This window comes from Balaenoptera musculus, chromosome 8, assembly GCF_009873245.2.
Source record: "Balaenoptera musculus isolate JJ_BM4_2016_0621 chromosome 8, mBalMus1.pri.v3, whole genome shotgun sequence".
Lineage (NCBI taxonomy): Eukaryota > Metazoa > Chordata > Mammalia > Artiodactyla > Balaenopteridae > Balaenoptera > Balaenoptera musculus.
This window is the reverse complement of record NC_045792.1, coordinates 102,157,401-102,179,398: the sequence shown is the minus strand read 5'-3', so window position 1 is coordinate 102,179,398 and position 21,998 is coordinate 102,157,401. Positions and strand designations below refer to the sequence as shown.

Below are 21,998 nucleotides of genomic sequence, written 5' to 3'. Positions count from 1 at the left end.
GAATGTGCCCAGCTCGGTCAGTGCACGTCTGGAGAGGGTGTGGGCAGTGAATCCCAATGGGTGTGGGCTTTGGAGCGGTCATGGAAGGTGGTGAGTGGGGCGGGGGCAGTAAGACAGGCTTCAGAAGGCCTCGTGGCCTCCTGTGAGCTGCAGGAAGAGGTCCTCGTCCAGCTCCTCCCCGCGGGCCCGCTCCCGCGTTGACAGGAAGATGTAGCCCCCGATGTACTCATGCACGATGCGGCAGCTGGCAGATACGCAGCTGAAAGCCACGTTGATGTGCTCGTCGAACTCAATGGCTACCTGCGGGGTGGGCAGTCAGAGGGCTGGTAGGGGGTGGGATGAGGGAGCAGCCCGGCCCTGGTTGGGTCTGGCCCAGCCCCGTGTCCCTCCCCCACCCTCACTCCGGGCCCACCTGCCGGATGTCCCAGTTGACGTTCCACTGGCGCATGTTGCTGAAGCGCCAGGTCTTGACCACGTCGCCCACGGCCAAGTCGATGCGGATCAGTCGGTTGTTGGCGATGCCCAGAATCTCGTCTTTTCTGCTGCCCTTGAACCTGGTGCCCAAGGGGAGAGTGTGAGCCGGGGCCCCACCCCGCATGGCCCCAGAGCCCTCCCAGACAGCCAGGTGCGGAGCTCAGCAGCAAGCTGGCAAGTAAATCACTTAGGTCCTCTGGGTCTCAAGTTCTTTATCTGGAAAATGGGGGTTAATCAATATAATCACGATGATAGCATTTAGCAGCGTCAGGCAAAGAGTCCATGCTCTTCGATAGCAACTTTTTTCTTGTAGCATCGTCCTCCAGTTGCTCCTATCTTTGCAGGCTTGGAAAATGGGCAGTCAAAGGGGGCACTTCCTGTCACAGCAGCCACCCAACCCTGTCCTGCAGATCAGCTGCCCAAGGCCCAGAGAGGAAATGGTCTGTGGCAGAGCTGGGACGGGTGAGGGATCTCCTGCTCTCCCCGCCTGATCCCTCTCTTGTGTTTGCAGGATGGAGGGGTTGCACGCAGGGTGCCCTCGGTAAGGTCTCCCCGCAGAGGACAGGAAGGAAGCCTTCAGATGGCTTTACCATCTTCAGAGATGGTGCTTAGCAGAGTGGACTGGGGTGGTACTCATACCTGACCACGACATAGGAGATGCCGAAGTCCGGCAGGGACTGCCAGGCCTGAATGAAGCGCAGCTGGGCCTCAGATAGCGAGAGTTGGGCCACATTCTGGTGGGCTTCCAGGATCCGTGGAGTGAGCTGTGGGACAATGCTGGTGAGGGGCTGCCAAGGTCCCTGAGACCCCCTGCCTGTCCCCATCAGGAAGACAGGATGCTGAGCCTGGGGCAGGGCCAGTGCCCAGTGTGGGTCCACCCGAGTGCACCTTCTCACCGTTCAGCAAATGTGAGCTGAGCCGGGCCCTGAGGTGGACGTGGGCAGCTGGACCGTGACCACCCCCCCCAGAGGGTGGGGACCAGCACGTTCAGTCTCAGGGACCCAGGTGGGAGAAGGAGCGAGTGAGCGTGTGCATTTCCAGAGGAAGGCTCTGTGGACATCCAGGGGCAAGGGTGGCCAGGTAAACCGTCTGGCCATTCCCGCCACCTACTCCCTCTGGCACCTGCTTGGCCTTGAACTTTCGCTGGAAGCGGGGGGCGACAAGCCCGTAGGGGTTGAGGCCCTCAGCAGAGGCGTCAGGGCCCTGGGGGTGGTTGCCCGAGCCCCCGCCGCCTGTCCGCTGCAGGCTGAGGAAAGCCAGGATGGCCTGCACCTCGCTGGAGTAGCTGCTGTCTGCCATGGTGCGGCCCTTGGAGGCCAGTCGGCAGCCGGCCATCCAGCGGGCATACTGCTGCTCCTGGGGTGGGAGGGGCGGAGAGGGAGGTGAGGGGCTGGCGAGGCTCTAGCTCAGCCCCCTGCCCTTGGCCTGGCTCAGCCCTGGCCCCATCCCCACTCCAGCCTCAGCCCTGGCCCCTGCCCAGCCCTCACTCACATCCTGGCACCGCAGGAAGATCTCACTCATGCCCTCAGGGGAGGGCACCAGGAGTTTAATGCAAAACTTCTGGCCTGAGACGTTGACATCAGGGACCACTTCACAGCCTGGAGGAAGAAGGGGTAGGCTAGGCTGGGGAAGGGAGCCCTGTTGAGAGGGCCCTGGGTGAACGCCAGCCCTGAACAGTGGCCACAGGTCAGAGGGCATCTTCCCCGCCCCCAGGAGGAGACAAGTGAGAGCCTTCACCCGGCCAGCACACAGCCCTTGTCCCTCTCCTGGCCAATCCGCCCTCACTCACCCTTGAGGTTGAGCTGCTGAATGGGGTCCCCGGGGGCCTCATCCTGGCTCTTGTAGTAGGACAGCGTGGTCTCCTTGAACACTACCCAGTGCTGGCGGTACCCCTTCAGGGTCAGCTTCCGGGGCCTGAGGGTGAGGTGGGAGGTTCGTGACAGGCCCCCTCCCTCCCTCCTGTCCTCTCTCCACACTGGGCCCCTCCAGCCGGGCTGCCAATTCTGGGCCCAAACTCACCGGAAGATCCGGAGATGGTCCTTGAGTTCTGGGATGGTGGTGAGGCTGTCCTGGGGAGGAGAGGAGTCAGGGGGGACCTGGTCCCTGCACCTGACCCTGACCCCAACCCCTGACTGGGGCCCCTCCTCACCAGCACATCCGTGGGCGCCGACCCCTCCAGCTTCACCTCCAGGTTGCTCAGGGCTGCATCCAGGTCATCCAGCCCCGGGTCTGTGCCAGCCGGTTCGTCCACCTCCCCACTTTGGGACAGCTTGTTGATGTGGTACTGGGAGGAGCATGTGACCAAGGAGGGCTGAGCGGGCAGCCCCTTAGCCCAACAGTGCCCTCATCTGGGCTTCCCCGGAGATGGGTCCCCTCTGGAACACCTTCCCTGCCCTGGGCCTGGCGCGCACCTAGCCCCCCAGGGTCCCCAGGCCTGCCCGGCACCTGTAGGGCTGCAAACACCATCATCTCCTCCTCGGTGCAGTCAATCTCCTCCAGCAGCAGGTCCCACCGAGCCTGCTCGTACAGCTGCGTCAGCCTCACCGGCTCTGTCTGGAGTGGTGGGAGGGGGAGGCTGGGTTGGCCGGGTGTTAACTGCCCTGAACACCCCCTGCAGCCAGCTCCTGCGCGCCTCAGGCCTCAGTCCTGCCTCTGTGCTGTGCAAGCTCATTTGGTGGCTCCACAACCCCAATCCCAGCCTCCCAGCCTCCCAGCCTCCCAGCCTGCCAGCCCCATCTGCCCAGGCAAGCGGCAGCTCCTTCCCTCTAAACCTCTTTGTGCAGATATTGAGTATTTGTCTACTGCGTGCCCTGCATGCTGCTGAATGGACAAGGGGGACTGAGTAAACCAGTCAGTAAGTAAGTGAAGTGATTCAGGAGTACAATCAAAGCGATAAAGGAAGTAGCTTCCAAAGGGCACCTCACTTGTGTGCTCAGGCAGGAAGCCCACAAGTTTGATGGTGATGAGAGAGAATGGAACTGGGGTGCGGGGGCGGGGGGGCTACTCCACAGGAGGAAGCATTCCAGGAAAGCTTCCCTGGGGAGGTGACATGCTGCGCTGAGACCTGAGGATGGACAAGCCACTGAAGGAAAGAGTGGTAGGAAGAACATTCCAGAGAGAAGGAACTCAAAGGGGGATCCCAGTTACCCACAGAAGACCAAGCCCATGCTCCCTCTGAAACCCACCAAAATTGATAGCAAAGGCATAAAAAGGATAAACCCAAAAGGACAAAGAAGAGAGAGGGGAGACAACTACAGCTGGTGAGAGATACCAACAAAATTTTGGAAGATGAACAAGCAAAAACATGAACAGGAACTGAGTTGCAGGGAAGGAGAGCTGGGATCTCACACACTTTTCCCTTTCTTGTTTTATGGCAAAAGCACTAATGAGTTTTGTGACCACCTAGAAGGGTGAGATAAGGAGGGTGGGAGGGAGATGCAAGAGGGAGGGGATATGGGGATATATGTATACATATAGCTGATTCACTTTGTTATACAGCAGAAACTAACACAATATTGTAAAGCAATTATACTCCAATAAAGATGTTAAAAAAAAAAAAAAAAAAGATCAGAAAGCCAACAGCAAAAAAACTAAGATCTGAACAAAGGCATCCAGTTCACATGGCGGACAGGCTCAGGTCTGGGATCCTCTGGGAGGCGAGGGTGGGCTGAAATGAGGACCACAGAAAATCTATAAAAAGAGCACTTCCCTCCCCACTCCCTGCAGCCAAATGACAGCCAGCTGGCACCAGGTAGAAACCAGAGATTTACTCTTGAGATGCTGAGACAGAGGTACCCCTGCATTTGGTACATCTGGGTGTGCATTGTGCTGAAAACAGCTAAATTAAGGGAAAGTTGGCATTTTGAAAGGTGAGACATCCCCAGCCCTTCCCCACTTGTCACCAAAGACATTGGCAATGAGCCTTCTATTCCCCAGTCAGGAGATCAGAGCATTCACTGCTGAGAAGCCAAAGAGAAAACCCCCACAGAAAGTGGCATTCCTGCCCCCTCTTCCCCAGGAGGCCTAAAATGCCAAGCCCTATTCATTCACTCAGGGTTTCCAACTGGCTTCTTAGAGCCTTACTTCTAAATATGAGAAGACAGGCAGGGATTACCCACATTTTAGGAAAGCTGCTGGAATGAACAACAGAGACCCATGAACTATAGTCAGACAGGGGAAAAAAAGAGCTTGGAGGAAATAAAGACAACGCAGGGAGCAGAAAAAACTTCAAACACCAGTCAGAATCCTTACAGAGACAAAATACTGCACTCATAAAACAAGAACAGGATGCTATTTTTAAAAGGAATGTGGGGCTTCCCCGGTGGCGCAGTGGTTAAGAATCCGCCTGCCAATGCAGGAGACACAGGTTCAAGCCCTGGTCCTGGAAGACAGCAACTCAGCCCGTGTGCCACAACTTCCAAGCCTATGCTCTAGAGCCCGTGAGCCACAACTACTGAAGCACACGTGCCTAGAGCCTGTGCTCCGCAACAAGAGAAGCCTCCGCAATGAGAAGCCCACGCACCACAACGAAGAGTAGCCCCTGCTCACCCCAACTTTAGAAAGCCCACACACAGCAACAAAGACCCAATGCAGGGCTTCCCCAGTGGTGCAGTGGTTAAAAATCTGCCTGCCAGTGCAGGGGACACTGGTTCGAGCCCTGGTCCAGGAAGATCCCACATGCCGTGGAGCAACTAAGCCCGTGCTCCACAACTACTGAGAGTGTGCGCCTACAGCCCGTGCTCTGCAACGAGAGAAGCCACCGCAATGAGAGGCCCGTGCACCACACGAAGAGTAGCCCTCGCTCCCCGCAACTAGAGAAAGCCCACGCGAAGTGACGAAGACCCAACGCAGCCAAAAATAAATAAATAAATAAATATTTTTAAATTAAAATAAAATATAAACAAATAAAAGAAACGTGATTATAAAGTTATAGTAATTAAGACAGCGTGGCATTCACAAAGAGAGACAAATTGATCAATGTAATCAAAGAGAGTCAGAGAGAGACCCACACATGTATGTTCACCTGACTTAAGACAAAGGTGACCTTGCCATCACTGGGGAAAGGACGCTCTTTTCACTAAATGGACCTGGGTCAATTGGATACCCATATGGTAAAAATTTTTTTAATTTAAAAATTAAAGGGCTTCCCTGGTGGCGCAGTGGTTGAGAGTCTGCCTGCCAATGCAGGGGACACGGGTTCGAGCCCTGGTCTGGGAAGATCCCACATGCCGCGGGGCAACTAGGCCCGTGAGCCACAATTACTGAGCCTGCGCGTCTGGAGCCTGTGCTCCGCAACAAGAGAGGCCGCGATAGTGAGAGGCCCGCGCACCGCGATGAAGAGTGGCCCCCGCTTGCCGCAACTAGAGAAAGCCCTCGCACAAAAACGAAGACCCAACACAGCCAAAATTAAATAATAAATAAAAATAAATAAATTTTTTTTAAAAATTAAAAAAGTTTTTGTATCCCTACCTCACACTACATACAAATATCAATTCCATTTGGGTCAAAGATCTAAATATCAAAGTTAAAACAATAAAGGCTTTGGAGAAAAATAGGCCTACATCTGTGTGATCTTAGAATAAAAGATTTCTTAAACAGGGTGCAAAAAATATTAATCATAAAAGAAAAAATACGACTCAGATTATATTAAAATTAGGAGCTTCTGCTTAGCAAAATAAACCACTAAGAGAATGAAAAGGCAAAGCACAGAGTGGGAAAATATATTCACAATATATTTATCTGTCGAAGTACTCATGTACAGAATATATAAAGGACTCCTACAAAGCAATATGAAAAAGACAAGCAACTCAATATAAAAACTGGCAAAACTGTTGGAAAGAAACTTCACGAAAGAGGATAATCCAAATGGCTAATAGCCATATTAAAAAGTTGTCAACTTGATTAGTCATCAGGGAAATGTAAATTAAAGCCACATAAAAAACACATCAGGGTTTCCCTGGTGGCGCAGTGTTTAAGAATCCACCTGCCAACGCAGGGGACACGGGTTCGAGCCCTGGTCCGGGAAGATCTCACATGCCACGGAGCAACTAAGCCCGTGTGCCACAACTACTGAGCCTGCACTCTAGAGCCCGTGAGCCACAACTACTGAGCCCACATGCCACAACTACTGAAGCCTGCATGCTCTAGAGCCCACGAGCCACAATTACTGAGCCTGTGTGCCACAACTACTGAAGCCCAGTCACCTAGAGCAAGTACACCACAACGAAGAGTAGCCCCTGCTCGCTGCAACTAGAGAAAGCCCGCACGCAGCAACGAAGACCCAATGCAGCCAAAAATAAAAACAAACAAATAAATAAATTTTTTTAAAAAAGCACATCATTGGTTGCCTGGGGTTGGATGTGGGATGAGGAATGACTGCAAATGGGCACTAGAGAACTTTCTGGGGTGATGGAAATGTTCTAAAACTGGATTGTGGTGATGGTTGCACAACAGTATAACTTTACTAAAAATAAACTGCTTACAGTGGGCAATTTTTATTGTCTGTAAGTTATATCTCAGTAAAGCTGCCTGAAGAAACAAACAAAATACCATGTGAGATACTATTATACGCCTACCAGAATGGCTAAAATGGAAAAGGTAGGAAATACCTGCTGGTGAAGTTGTGGAACAACTGAAACTCATACACTGCTGGTGGGGGTGTATGAGTGTGTAGTTATCTAGTACAGCTAAACCAATGCCTGCCCCACACCCAGCAATTCCACCTCTGGGTATATACCTTATAGAAACGTGTACATATGTTCACCAAAAACATATGCTGGAATGGTCACAGTATCTCTATTCATAATAGCCCAAACTGAAAATTGTATAATGCTCATCAACAACAGAATGGAAAATTAGTTGTGGTATATTGACAGCATGGAATATTACACACCAGTGAGAAATATGCTACCACTATATGAACATGGATGACTTATACAAGCATAATGCTGAGTGAAAAAAGCCAGACACAAAAGAGTATAGACTACGTGATTTCATTTATGTAAATTTCAAATACAGGCAAAACTAATCTATGGTGTTAGCAGTAACATTAGTGGTTCCCCCTGTGGGAAATACTGCTTGGCTTCTGAAGGCTGGTAAAGTTTTGTTGGTTTACATTTGTGAATATTTCTAAATGTATGTTACACTAAAAAACAAAACAAAACAAAAAACACTTCAGAAAGGAACAGTCAGAAAATAAGAGCTCTTAGAATTTAAAAAGACAGTTGCAGAAATTAAAAATTCAATAGCTCATTTGGAAGATAAGTCAAGGAACTTTCCAGAAAGTAGAACAAAAAGACAACAAGCATTAAAAAAAAGAAAGAAAATATAAATGTCTAATTTTTTTCTTTTAAAAATTAATCTAGGAGGTCTAACATCTACTAAGTTCCAGGAAAAAAAAAAGCAGAAAAATAGAGGGGAGTAAATTATTAAAGAGATTGTATAGAACATTATTCTAGAACTGGAGGACCCTGATTTGAAAGGGCTCAGCAAGTGTGCAGGACAATCAATGACGAAAGATTCATACGAGGACATACTATTGAGAGATTTTTAAACACCAAGTGATAAGGAGAAGATTCTTTTGTGTTTTTGCTTTTGTTTTTGTTTGGTCACGTTGCATGGCTTGCAGGATCTCAGTTCCCCTACCAGGGATTGAACCCGGCCACAGCAGTGAAAGTGCTGAATCCTAACCACTAGACCACCAGGCAACTCCCAAGAAGATTCTTAAAAGCTTCTGGGGCCTCCCCTCCCCTTTCAAGAAAAATTAAAAGGGTCACACATGGAAGGATTGAAAATAAAAAATGGCATTGGACTCCCCAACAGCAACACTGGAAACTAGAGGACAATGGGAAGGTGGCTTCAAAATTTGGCAGGAAAATGTTTCAAACCTAGAATTCTGTACCTAGCCAAACTATCATGCAAGTGAGGGTAGAACAGCAACCTTCTCAAACACGCAGGATTTCAAACCACTTAGGGGAAGCTATTACTATTTTACCATTTTAGGGGAAGCTATTGAAATATATGCTCCATCAAGATGAGGGAGTCAGTCAAGAAAAAGGAACACAAGAGATCCAGGAATCAAGAAATCCAATATAGGAATTCCCAGGAAATAGTGAAGGGAAGTTCAAGGACAACAGTTAAGCAGTGGGTCTAGACTGCTACCATTCCATGGTTCTGACCAGGAAATAACACTGACTGATATCCTAAGGTGATCAGTCATTTTGAAAGGGGCATTGTCCTTAGGTTGCAATGTTGGAGGGGCTTGGTTATGGAACATCCCACCTCATCACTCTGAAGATGCCCCATGGCAAGCCACAGACTCACAGAGAGTGTCCAGATAGCCTTTTGGGGTCTCTCTTCTAATTGTACACAGACAGACAATTAATAGAAAAGAAATAAACCAAGAAAGGAAGTATAGTTACTCTGTGGCTTAGCTAAGAACGTTATTTATATGTGTTACTATTTACAGCCACACTCACGTTGTTTTAACCAAAAGCTACAACACAGCTCAACTGGAAAGATGCAAAGAGATGCGTGTGTTGTGGGGGAAGGAGGGAGGATATAAGACAGATAAATCTTCACCTTTCATACAAAGTGAATAGATTATGCGTGAAATGAAAAAGTCAAGGGAATAGACACATATAAGCTTGTCATATAGATGTAAACACTAGAATAAAAAGCTACAGAGGGGCTTCCCTGGTGGCGCAGTGGTTGAGAATCTGCCTGCCAATGCAGGGGACACGGGTTCGAGCCCTGGTCTGGGAAGATCCCACATGCCGCAGAGCGGCTGGGCCCGTGAGCCACAAGTACTGAGCCTGCGCGTCTGGAGCCTGTGCTGCGCAACAAGAGACGCCGCGACAGTGAGAGGCCCGCACGCCGCGATGAAGAGTGACCCCCACTTGCCACAAGTAGAGAAAGCCCTCGCACAGAAACGAAGACCCAACACAGCCAAAAATAAATAAATAAAAATAAATAAATTTATAAAAATAAATAAATAAATAAATAAAAAGCTACAGAGTCAAAACCTATAGTCTCTAGGGATCAGAAATCTGGGAAAGAGAGAGGTGGGGCAGGGAACTGTTTTGTTTTGTTTTGTTTTATTGTTATTACTATTAGGACAATTCAACTCTTTAAGCCACCATATGTTACTTTGATTAAAAATAAAATTTAAGGGGCTTCCCTGGTGGCGCAGTGGTTGAGAATCTGCCTGCCAATTCAGGGAACACGAGTTCGAGCCCTGGTCTGGGAGGATCCCACATGCCGCGGAGCAACTAAGCCCGTGAGCCACAACTACTGAGCCTGCGCGTCTGGAGCTTGTGCCCCGCAACAAGAGAGGCCGTGACAGTGAAAGGCCTGTGCACTGCGATGAAGAGTGGCCCCTGCCTGCCGCAACTAGAGAAAGCCCTCGCACAGAAACGAAGACCCAACACAGCCATAAATAAATAAATAAATAAATAAATTTTAAAAAATAAATAAATAAAATAAAATTTAAGCTTTTTTTTTCTTTTGACATGAAACACAGCTTGTGGAATCTTAGTTCTCCAACCAGGTATTGATCCTGGGCCCTCAGCAGTGAGAGCACAGAGCCCTAACCACTGGACCTCTAGGGAATTCCCTAAAATTTAATTAAAACAAAGAAAACGACAAAGACCAAACGGATTTTAGATACTGGACAACAGACCACACAGAACAGGGATCCCTGAGAGAAGGGAAAGGAGAGGACCCCAAACGGAGCCCAGCATATTCCCTGAGGTGAGCAGGTGCAGTTGAGAATCTGGGGAGTCCAAGGCAGCTAGAATTCACAGGACAGAGTGTTGCAGAGGAGAGAGCTGCACAGAGAGAAAACTCTGGATGGAAATCAGCAGAGGGCTCCTCTTTAGTCATTAGCTGGGTACTGATCAGCACATGTGTATAAGGAAATAACTCCAGGCTAGAAAGAAACACTAAAAGGAGCAGGTGGAACACTTACCAGAGCTCGCATGAGGGTCGGAATAGTTCATATTCCCAACACAGATTAGAGAAGCCTCATCATATATATAACATCAGAATATTCAGAACACGTGAATTCCCTGGTGGTCCAGCGGTGACCACTGCCAAGGGCCGAGGTTCAATCCCTGGTCAGGGAACTAAGATCCCACAAGCCGTGTGGCAAAAAAAAAAAAAAAAAAAACAAAAACTCAGAAGGCTCTTGCCACAATAATGGGGTAAATTAGCCCTAGATTAAAAGATGCTTTTTTTCTGATCTAATTAATTATTATTTAATTATTATAAATTATAATGATTAGTTCATGTTCAAAGCAAACCTTAGAAGGATCAAACTGTTTCCAAGTGTCTTAACTTCATCCGCAAACAATGTTTAAAGATATATAAAGCACTACCAAAAAAAAAAAAAAAAAATCCAGGACCCAAGAACATAAGATTTGTAGTGTCTGGCATCAAATAAAAATTTTCCAAAAAACAAAAAAAATTTCCAGGCATGAGAACAAGCAGAAAAATACAACTCATAATTAGGAGATAAATAGTCAATAAAAGTAAATCCAGAAATGACACAGATAATAGAATTAGTAGACAAAAACACTAAAAAAAATTATTTTAAATATATCCTGTATGTTCAAGAAGGTAGAGAAAAGCATGAGCATGTTAAGGAGAGATGGAAAATATTAAAAAAGGTCAAAATTGAACTTCTAGGCAGGGTATTAATGACATATTAGACACGGGAGAAGAAAAGATTAGTAAACTTGAAGACAGAGCGATAGAACTATCCAAAATGAAACACAGAAAAATAAGACGGGGAAAAAAAAAACTGAACAGAGCATCAGTGAGCTGTGGGATGATTTTAAGCAGTCTAATAGTCATGTGATCAGAATCCCATAAAAGGGGGGGGGGCAGAAAATATATCTGAAAAAATAAAGGCCAAAATTTTTCCAAAGTTGATGAAAACTATAAACTCAGATTGAGGAGGCTCAATGGACCCCAAGCATGAGAAACCTGAAGCGAACCAAGGCACGTGATCATCAGATTGTTTAAAACCAGTGATAAAGAGAAAATCATAAAAGCAGTCAGAAAGGGGCTTCCCTGGTGGCGCAGTGGTTGAGAATCTGCCTGCCAATGCAGGGGACACGGGTTCGAGCCCTGGTCTGGAAAGATCCCACATGCCATGGAGCAACTGGGCCCGTGAGCCACAGCTACTGAGCCTGCGCGTCTGGAGCCTGTGTTCCGCAACAAGAGAGGCCACGATAGTGAAGAGGCTTGCGCAACGCGATGAAGAGTGGCCCCCGCTCACCACAACTAGAGAAAGCCCTCGCACAGAAACGAAGACCCAACGCAGCCATAAATTAAAAAAAAAACAAAAAAAAAGCAGTCAGAAAAAACACGCGTTACATACAGATGAACAAAGAGAGACAAGCCACAAGACTGTGAGGCAGAATTTTTAAGGAAAAAAAAATGACAACCAAGAACTCTACACCAAATAATATCTTTCAAAATCAAAGGCAAAATAATGACTTATACAGACATACAAAAGCTGAAAGAATTCATCACCAGTAGACCAGCTTGACAAGAAATGTTAAAGGAAGTCCTTCAGGCAGACAGAAAATGATACCGGCTGGAAATCCAGATCGATACACAGGAATAAGGAGCACAGGGAATGGTGAGTGTGTAGGCAGAGAGAAAAGACTGCTTTCCATATTTTAAAAATGCATTTGCAGGACAATTTGCTGATGGAACTGTTCTGGGACTTGACTGTATGATGTCAAAGTCCTGGTTGTGATACTGGTTGGGGGAAACTGGGTAATGAGTCCCCAGGTATCTGGGATCTCATGTATTAGTTCTTACAACTGTCTGTGAATCTACAGTTATCTCAAAACTAAAAGTGTAATAAAAAAATAATGGACTGTGCTCGCTTTGGCAGCACATATACTAAAATTGGAACGATACAGAGAAGATTAGCATGGCCCCTGCGCAAGGATGACATGCAAATTCGTGAAGCGTTTCATATTTTTATATGGAATCTAAAAAAAAAAAAAAAAAAAGTGGTCATGAAGAACCTAGGGGCAAGACGGGAAAAAAGACGCAGACCTACTAGAGAATGGACTTGAGGATACGAGGAGGGGGAAGGGTAAGCTGGGACAAAGTGAGAGAGTGGCATGGACATATATACACTACCAAACGTAAAATAGATAGCTAGTGGGAAGCAGCCGCATAGCACAGGGAGATCAGCTGGGTGCCTTGTGACCACCTAGAGGGGTGGGATAGGGATGGTGGGAGGGAGGGAGACGCAAGAGGGAAGAGATATGGGGACATATTTATATGCATAACTGATTCACTTTGTTATAAAGCAGAAACTAACACACCATTGTAAAGCAATTATACTCTAATAAAGATGTTAAAAAAAAAATGGACTGGTTAAAGTAAAAATAATCATGATGATGACTCAACAATTCTACTCCTAGGTATTGATATATACCCAAGAGAAATGAAAATATATGCCCACTCAAAAACTTGTACATGAATATTCATGGCAGGATTGTTCATAACAACCAACCAGTGGGGGTAAAACAAACATCTATTAACTGATGAATGGATAAACAAAGTGTGGCATATATGTACAATGAAATATAATTTTACAATAAAAAGGAATGAAACACTGAGACAGGCTACAAATGGATGAACCTTGAAAACATTATGCTAAGTGAAAGAAGCCAGCCACAAAAGGCCACATATTGCACGATTTCATATATATGAAATGTCCAGAGCAGGCAAATCTATAGAGTCAGAAAAGAGATTAGTAGATGCCTGGGGCTGAGGGAGGGTGGGGGATAAATGAGGAGTGACTGTTAATGGGTGTGAGATTTCTTTTGGGGATGATGAAAATGTTCTAAAGCTGATTGTGGTGATAGTTGCACAACTCTGTGAATATACTAAAAACCATTGAGTTGTACACTTTAAACGGGCAAATTATATGGTAATGAATTATTTCTCAATACAGCCATCATCATAATAATAACAGCAACAGGGAATTCCCTGGCAGTCCAGTGGTTAGGACTCCGTGCTTTCACTGCCAAGGGCACGGGTTCGATCCCTGGTCAGGGAACTAAGATCTTGCAAGCTGCGCGGCGCGGCAAAATAAATAAATAAATAAATAAATAAGAATAGCAGCAACAAGGATGACAATGTATCGTGGGCTTTGACGTATGTAGAAGGGAAGTGTGTGATAACAAGAGCACAGAGGCTGGGAGGGGAAGAGGGGATCCCACCGCAAGGTTCTTACACTGTAGTGAAGCAGTGTTTCGCTGGATGGTAATTATAACCCCTAAAGCAACTGCCAAAAACAGAAAAAAAAAAGCAGCATAGATAATACACTCTTATAAAGGAGATAAATGGAATCATGAAAACTACTCAATCCAAAAGAAGGCAGGGGTGGGAATTCCCTGGAGGTCCAGTGGTTTAGGACTCGGTGTTTTCACTGCCAGGGACCCAGGTTTGACCCCTGGTGGGGGATCCCGCAAGCTGCGCAGCACAGCCAAAAAAAAAAAAATTAATTAAAAAATTTAAAAAATAAAAAGAAGGCAGGGAATATTGTACAACACAGGGAACATAGTCAATATTCTATGATAACTATAAATGGAGTATAACCTTTAAAAATTGTGAATCACTATACGGTATACCTGTAACTTAGATCATATTGTTCATCAACTATACTTCAATAAAAACCAACAAACAAAAGAAGGCAGGGAAGGCGGGAAAAGGGCACAACAGTCTGGAGGAGAGGAAGGAGCAGGGATGTGGAAGGAGAGGAAAGGGAGGCCGGGCGGGTGGGAGGGAGTGGGCAGCGCCTGGGCCAGATCAGCATGGTCCTGGGCCACAGGCACCCACAGCAGCCTTTTAAGCAGGATTGACAGGACCTAATGCACCTGTAAACGTTCATTCCAGATGCTGCGTGGAGGTTGGGGAGGCCAAAGGAGGAGAGAGGTCCATTAGGAGGGGTTGCAGCAACCCACACGAGAGAGCCTGATGCTGGACAGATGAAGAGACAGAGAGGAACGGGTGGTTTGGGATGTTTAGTTCAAGGAAGGATCAACAGGACACAATGAGGGATGAGATGAGAGGGAAAGGGAAAGACCCAGAATAGTGTAAGTGCAGGGATTTTGCCATGAGTCCATGGTGGGAGGATGTGCTGGGCAGACTTGGAATCAAGAGTTCTGTTTCAGGACTTCCCTGGTGGCGCAGTGGTTAAGAATCCACCTGCCAATGCAGGGGACACGGCGTCGATCCCTGGTCCAGGAAGATCCCACATGCCGCCTAGCAACTAAGCCCGTGCGCCACAACTACTGAGCCTGTGCTCTAGAGCCCGTCGAGCCACAACTACTGAGTCCGCGTGCCACAGCTACTGAGCCCACGCGCCACAACTACTGAGCCCATGCATCGCAACTACTGAGCCTGTGTGCTGCAACTACTGAAGCCCGCGCGCCTAGAACCTGTGCTTTGAGAAGCCACCGCAATGAGAAGCCTGAACACTGCAACGAAGAATAGCCCTGCTCACCCCAACTAGAGAAAAGCCTGCACGCAAAAACGAAGACCCAATGCAGCAAATAAATAAATAAATAAATGAATAAATAAATAATTTTAAAAGGTTACTATGTCCAAAACAAGTAGGCTTATCCTAGTGGAAGGCTACTTTCAAAAAAAAAAAAGAGTTCTGTTTCAGGCAGAAGCTGAGATGCCTGTTAGGTGCCAGAGCAGAGACAGCCAGTTGGACATGAGAGTCTAGAGCTCAGGGGAGAGAGGTCTGGGCTGGAGGTGGTAAATCTATAAAGAGCACAGAGATGATCCTTAAATCCAGGAGGCTGGAACTTCATGGGAGAAAGGGGAGAGAGAAGGAGGCTGGGGATGGAGCCCTGGAGCCCACAACTCCCAGAGGCTGTGGAGAGAGGAGGAAGGGCTGAGGAACCTGGGCAAGGCAGCTGCAGACCCCTGTGCGCGTGGGGATCCCAAGTGGCCAACTAAGAAGTGGATGGCGAACTTCCCTGGCCGTCCAGTGGTTAAGACTTCACACTTCCACTGCAGCGGGTGCAGGTTTGATCTTGTATGCCACGTGGCGCAGCCAAAAAAAAAAAAAAAAAAAAAGAAGTGGACAGGAAGTGAGCAGGGGACAGATGGCATGGAGGGCGTGGTCACCTCAGCAGGACAGGGACTCCAGGATAGAAGACTCTAGGATAGAGTTGGCTGAGGAGAGAGAGGGAGTCGAGGGGCACCCACAGGAAAGGCTTCCGGGGAGCAAAGACGCTGGACCCCAGGGTTCTAGAGACAATGGCATTTAGCAGTTTTGCAGTGAAGGGGTGCAGAGAAGTGGGGCCACAGGTAGAGGGAGCACCTGGAGGTTTTCCAGATGGATTCATGGAGCCTGTTGGTGGCCGGTGGGGACGGCAGGCAGGGAGGGAGAGAGGCACACAGGTGGCTGCCCGCAAAGCCTCGTCTTTCACCTGGCCCTAGTCCCTGCAGGTCCCAGTGCCACCGCCACCAGGAAGCCTTCCCTGAGTGCAGGTGTGGGTGCCTCCCACCTGAGCAGCCTTCCCAGGGGCACCTACAACCGTCTACACTGAGCTGTGGTCATTATCTCCCTGATGGTCCTTGAGAAACAGGTCTTGCCATCAACTGGGGCCCAGCACCATGTCGGTGGAGTTAATAAAGGGGTGTGGATGGACAAATGGACAGATGGACAGACCCCTACAAGTGTCTAACATTCCCAGAGCCCAGACCCCCGAAGCAAGGTCCCCGTGTCCCACTGATCCAGACACCCCTCTCCCTGACCCAGCCCACCTTGGGATCCAGGTCGAAGAAGCTGTAGTACTTGAAGCGCAGCCAGAGCATGTCCCCAGCCTTGACACCCTGCTGCATGAGGCACCGCGACGAGTCCAGCCACCTGGGCCGCAGCGCAGGCAGAGGCAGGGTCAGGGCTGAGCCGGGGGCAGTGGGGCGGGCTGGGCAGGGGCGGGGCCGGGGCTGGGGCGAGCACAGCCATGCAGGAAGGGCCTGGGGACAGGCGCGGGTTTGGGACGAGCAGGACACAGGGGAGGGTGTGGGCTCTGGGAGCAGAAGCTCAGGCACAAGGGCAGGTGAAGACCCGGCAGGCGAGGCACCTGCTGTGGAGCTGGGTCTTGTCCAAGAGGGAGCTGGGCCGAGGCAGGCGCTGGAGCAGGAGGGGGTCTGGCGGTGCCAGCGGCCGGCTCAGCATGCGGTAGCAGGCCTCGGTCTGGGCACTGTCTGAGAAGTGGGCTGGCATCCCCCGGAACGACACAGGCGCCACCCCTGGAGTGCGGGTCACGGTCAGCCAGGCCCGGCCCCGACCCCAGGCGTCCGGGGCCTGCCCTTGTGGCCGCCCCTGGGCTGCCCCGCCTGCACTCACCCCCGGCCAGGACGACCTTGGTCAAGTCATACACCTCCTCCTCCGGCTCCTTTTCCTTCTTCTTCTTCTCCTTCTTCTCAGGAGCCCGGAGCAGAGACATCTCCTCAGGGTGCCGGATACCTGAGAGGAGCAAGGGTCTCAGCGGGGGCTGGGGTCCTGCCCTGTGACTGCCCGCCCCACCCACGGGCAGCTTGGGGCAGGGCCCAGCCCCACAAGCCGGGTGGGGAACAGATCAGCAAGACCGAGGTGACAACAGCTGGGCCTGGAAAGGGAGGGAACGTGCCCCCTGGCAGGACCCTTGCAGGGGGCAGAGTGGGGACCAGCCGGGACTCACTGAGGAGCCGGCAGACGGCAGCCACAGCCTGGAAGAGGGGCTGGGAGAAGCTGGCTCGGAGGCGCAGGGCACGGCGATTCGACAACCGCAGGATGACAGGCCGGTGCTGGGGCCCAAAGAAGAGGCGGGCGTCCGCCAGGATCCCGTATTTGTCCAGCGTCCAGTGGGTCTGCAGCAGCCATTGTCTTTTCTGTTCCCACCAAATGCATGGTCTGACCAGTCCTGCTTTCCGCTCTGTGAGGCCACAGCAAGGGGGGACCACGTCAGCCTTGGAGGCCCCGCCCCCGTGCTGAGCACCAGCCTGGAATTCAGAGGTGGTGACCGCCGCTCCCCTGCCCAGGCCAGGGGCGGGGGCCAGGCTGGGGTTGCCCTTGGGGGCTAGGACGGAGGTCACGGCAGAACGGCTCTTGCTGGCTCACCCTGCTTGTCCCCTGGGCTCAGTGGCTACTGAGGGGAGTCACTTCCAGGGAGCCCCCACCCAGAATCTCAGTGCTCCCGCCTCACACACTCCAGTGCTTGGGCTCCCCCATCCAGCACCTCCTGTGTCCTCCCGCAGTTCTGGCTTCATGGCTTCTCCCTGGCATTCCCGGAGCCAGAGGCAACTGCAGGGCCTGGGGCTGTGCCGGGCACGCAGCAGCAGGCACTCCATAAATATCTAGCGGTTACTAGCTCTGTGACCTTCGCCAAGACCTGAACCTCTCTGGGCCTCAGTTTTCTAGCTCCTGAGATGTGAGCAGCAATGGACACTGAGTGACCCAGGCATGTGGCCGCGTCAACACAGCGCATTGGCCTTCGGTTAGAAATGCGAGCACTTCGAGGTCATGCAGCTAGTGAAGGAGGACACGTGCATTCCTCTCCACCTTCCCTTCAGGAGCCTGAACTGGTGCCAGGTGAGCACAGTGGAAGAGCAGAGCCCACTAGTGTCAAAGCCCTTCCTGGGGAGTGGTCCCGTCCTCTGCCCCACCCCCCTCCCTCTTCCTCCTGCCCTGAAGTCGCCCTCTGTGCCTTCACTCTGTTCTTGGTTTTGTGGCACCCACTCTCCCCGTCTCCTCCTGACCCTTTGCTCTTGTTCTGTCTCGTTGGCCCCCTCTCCTGGCCTGCCCCCGTGCTTCCCCATTGGTTCAGTCAGAGGACCCTCTTCTCCCTCCTTAGCCACGGCCTCTTCCCGGGGTCTCACCTAGTCTACGGCTTCATCTTCCTGCTGTGAGCCCCAGGCCAGAAACCCCCAAGCCACTGGCTAAGGGGCACGTCCACTGGCTTCGATCATTCCAGAAACCCTTGTTCACCAGCCCACGTGCCTGGCTCTGGGACTATAAACGCAGTGACTCCTAGTCCCAGCCCTCAAGGTGCTCCACTTCACCTCGCTCTGCCTGACACTGGACAGAGGTGCCCCCTCCCATCGTCAGCTCCCTGGGGGCTGGGTGACAACGGCTCTCCTGCCAGGCCCGAGCTTCCTCCCTTTCACTTTTAGCCACCACATTTTACCAATGCCAGCCCTCCTCCAAACTCACCAGTCCATCCTCACCCGACCCAAGGGGCCTGCCTTAGCCTGACAGCCTCGCACTGGAAACCCTTCGGCACAGCTGCTCTCCACCTCTGGGATGGAGTCCAAGATGCCTTATGGCATTCACCCCAGCCTCGTTTCTTGTCATACTCCAGGAGTCCTCCCCAGCCTTGGGGCTCCAATTCAGAGCCGCACGTCCCCGTGCCCCAGTGTGTCGCCTCGCTCCTCCCTGCTGTGGCCCCCCTCTCAGGATTCATATTGTCCCGGGCTGGGTGCAGCAGCCAACACTCAGCCCTGTGCCGGCAGCTAAAGGGCGGGTCCCACCTGCCCGGCTGCGCTCCAGATCAGGGGCTGGCCCAGCCAGCATGGCCGTCAGTAGACCTCTGATGTGCTAAGGAATGAGTGGGAGTTGGGGGGGGGCAGTGGGCACAACAGTATCCTCGGGGCTGGGGACAGGATCTGGAGGGACTTGACCCCGGGGGCTCAGCAGCGGGTGGAGGGGTGGGTCCGGCTGGCCGCTGGTTCAGGCCTCTCGCTTCGCTGTGGGTCATGCCCCGGGGCCAGCCGGCTCTTCTCCTGGAGCACCTGGTCTTCACCCTCTCCGCCCTGCTCGGCCAAGCCTGCCTGAGTCTCTGACACCCGGTCTCCTGAGGGACCCTCTACTCTCCACTTCTGCTTTCACAACCTCCTTGGGCCCTGCCTTCTGGAGGCTTCCCTCACCACCTCAGCCCTGTGGCCGGGCTGCCCTGAGGCCCCGTGCTGTCCACAAGCCACTGACCTCCCTCCCAGGCCGCCCACGGCGGGTTGGCTGGGTCTGAGGAAGCCCACTCACCCCCACCGCCGGGGGACCCAGGACCCAGGCTGGCCGGCACTATCGCGGGCCTGCCTTCCGGCTCTGGCTATCGGAGCGAGCCTGCCGCCCTCCCAGGAAGGGGCAGCCCACACCCCCAGCAGGGAAAGGCGATGAGAAGCCCCCGTGTCAGTGGCCCTGCTCCCCTCCAGGGCTGATACCACAGGCGGCTGTGCTGTAACTTCCTGTGGGGGCAGGGCCTTCCCACCCAGGCTGGGCCTGTCACCCGCCTGCTGAGGGCTTCCGCCCGCCCCGGGGAGAGGGTGTGGGAGCCTGTCCCCAAGTCAGCAGGATCCCCCTCTGGGCTCCTCTCGACCCCCAGAATGGGACCTCTGCCTCAGCCCAGGCAAGGCCTCTCCTGCCCCAGAAGTGGCTGAACGGAGGACCGTGGCCAGGTCTGCTCCTTGGGGTCTTAGTGGAACCCGTTGGAGCAGGAGGGAAGGAGGAAAAACAGTGGGAGGGAGGGGAAGTTAAGTTGGGGAAATGTCTTTTTTGGAACCAAATGATTAAGCTGGTGCCTGAGTCACTGTGACTCCATTATCGAGGGCCACGCAGCAGGGCTGGTCCGGAAGTGCCAGGGGACCCCGTGGGCAGCGGGGGCGGTGGGCACTCACTGATCTCCTCCACGATCTTCAGGAGCACCCCACCGATGTGTGACTCCCCTGTGACCCGGAGGGTGACCGACTCGGCCTCGGGGTCCTCCTCTCCTACAAACACCCGCAGCTCCCAGGACGAGTCGATGTAGTCCCCTGTGGCTGTCTTCATCCCCGCCATGGCTGCGGCAGCTCTGGGGAGAGGGTGGGAAGGAGGCAGGGTGGGCAGCTGGGGCCTGGTAGGCTGCCTGTGGTGCCCGGGACAGGCGGGGTCCCAGAGAGCAAGCCCGTAAGCCAGAATGCCACGGCAGCAGCAAGACACTGGGAGCTGAGTTGTTGCAGGCGAACCTCAGACCCTCTCTCCATCACAGATGATTGGGCTGAAGGGACCTTCAGAGTCTATGTTGCCCAGCCCTCTCCCTTCTTGCAGATGGGAAGACGAGGCCCGGTAAGAATAAGAAGGGCCTCACTCAACATGACCCAGCTCGATGCCAGAGCTGAGCACAAGCTCCGTCAGCTTGCTCAGCCCACAGCCCAGCCCAAGCCCGCACTGGCAGCTGCCCACCCTAGAAATGGTTGTGAGCCCAGGTCAGAAAATAGCTCCAGTCAGGCCCAAAGGTCAGCTCCATCGTCCCAAACCAGCCGAAGCCTCTCTAGGGCAGTGGAAAGTCCAGGCTGCCACATGGAGAGAGGCATGCTGGGCAGAGGGGCTGCCGGAGGGCGAGGAAGAGAAGGGTCCTTGGGTCTCCAGCCACCGGCCGGCTTACCTTCCCTGCAAGGGGTTGGGGCTGGAGGTGGGGGTCGGAGCGTCAGCCACTCCCGGCTGCAGCCCGCACACCTGCAGACCACTGCGTGCTTCCTTCTCCTCTCTCTCCGTGGAGCTTCCTTCAGAGGGCAGCCCTTGCGCCTTATCAGAGCAGGGCGGGCCTGGCCCCTCCCCAGGGCGTGCTGGCACTGGGGGCAGGAAGCAACGGCCAGCAGCACCGTGGTGGTGGCGCGGCAGGGGTTCCAGTGGGGCCCTGCCTTTGCTCCCAGTGAGCACAGGAAGCAAGTGGGGCTTGTGGACCCCAGACCACACAAAGGGTCCCGTCATTTGGAGGGAAGCTCGTTTCAAACTAGAGAAGCCACCTATTTATGTTCCCTTGTCGGAGCCATCTCTCATCTCCAACCTGTCATGAGGTGGGGGTCCTTGGGCTGTAAGCATCACTCAGCTGCAGAGAGGGAGAGCGGTGGAGTTCAAAGGGTTGGATCTGGGTTATTTAGGGACCTGGCAGGTCAAGTCAGCTCAAGCCCCGAATGTCCTTTATCACCACAAAGTAGATCCTTAAAGGCCCTGAGGGAAACGACTTCCTTATGTCTTTCCTGTCCCCAGTTAAGGGCCTCTTTTCCAAACTTGTCAACCTTAGAGCTGCCCAGGGGAAAAGCTGAACAGAAATTGGCCCCTGATGTTTCACGACCTGCCTCCCCCACGCCTTCAGGTTTCAAGACTTCAGACTTGCCACCTCTACTGTCCCTCCACCTGCATCACTCTCCTCTGGGGCCAGTACCCACGAGACTCACTCCTGTCATGTCCCTACACAAATGTGACTCAGAGGGCCCCTGGTGGCCCAGCGTCTTCTTATCACCTGCAACAGGATGTAAGCTTTGGGAAAGCAAGGTCTTATAGTCACTGGCTCCCAGCAGAAATTCAGCCTTTCTAGACAATCAATTTGGGGATGGAGGGAACAGAGCCTGAAGAGACAGTAGCACCAGAGGTGCAGCAGAATCCCTGTGGAGGACTGTGCCACCCAGATGGGGGAGGCCTGCTGGGGATTCCCAGGGGAAGGCCAGCTTATGCAAAG

The 21,998-nt window shown here is 51.9% G+C and overlaps 1 protein-coding gene and 1 non-coding gene across 2 annotated transcripts; one reads left to right on the top strand and one right to left on the bottom strand.

Moving 5' to 3' along the window:
* Positions 1–98: 98 nt before the first annotated feature.
* FERMT3 (fermitin family member 3) lies at positions 99–21,038 on the bottom strand. Its single transcript, XM_036860633.1, has 15 exons — positions 20,925–21,038; positions 20,179–20,351; positions 17,211–17,444; positions 16,877–16,996; positions 16,611–16,779; positions 16,291–16,393; positions 2,920–3,027; positions 2,624–2,758; positions 2,494–2,543; positions 2,264–2,388; positions 1,966–2,072; positions 1,597–1,830; positions 1,114–1,238; positions 413–554; positions 99–300 (listed from the first exon to the last, which is right to left on the bottom strand). The coding sequence occupies exons 2-15, from the start codon at positions 20,336–20,338 to the stop codon at positions 121–123; spliced, it is 1,992 nt and encodes a 663-aa protein (XP_036716528.1). The 5' UTR covers positions 20,339–20,351; positions 20,925–21,038; the 3' UTR covers positions 99–120.
* Positions 12,367–12,473, top strand: LOC118900319. The gene has a single exon (XR_005021099.1). It is a non-coding gene; the product is annotated as a U6 spliceosomal RNA (small nuclear RNA).
* Positions 21,039–21,998: the final 960 nt, after the last annotated feature.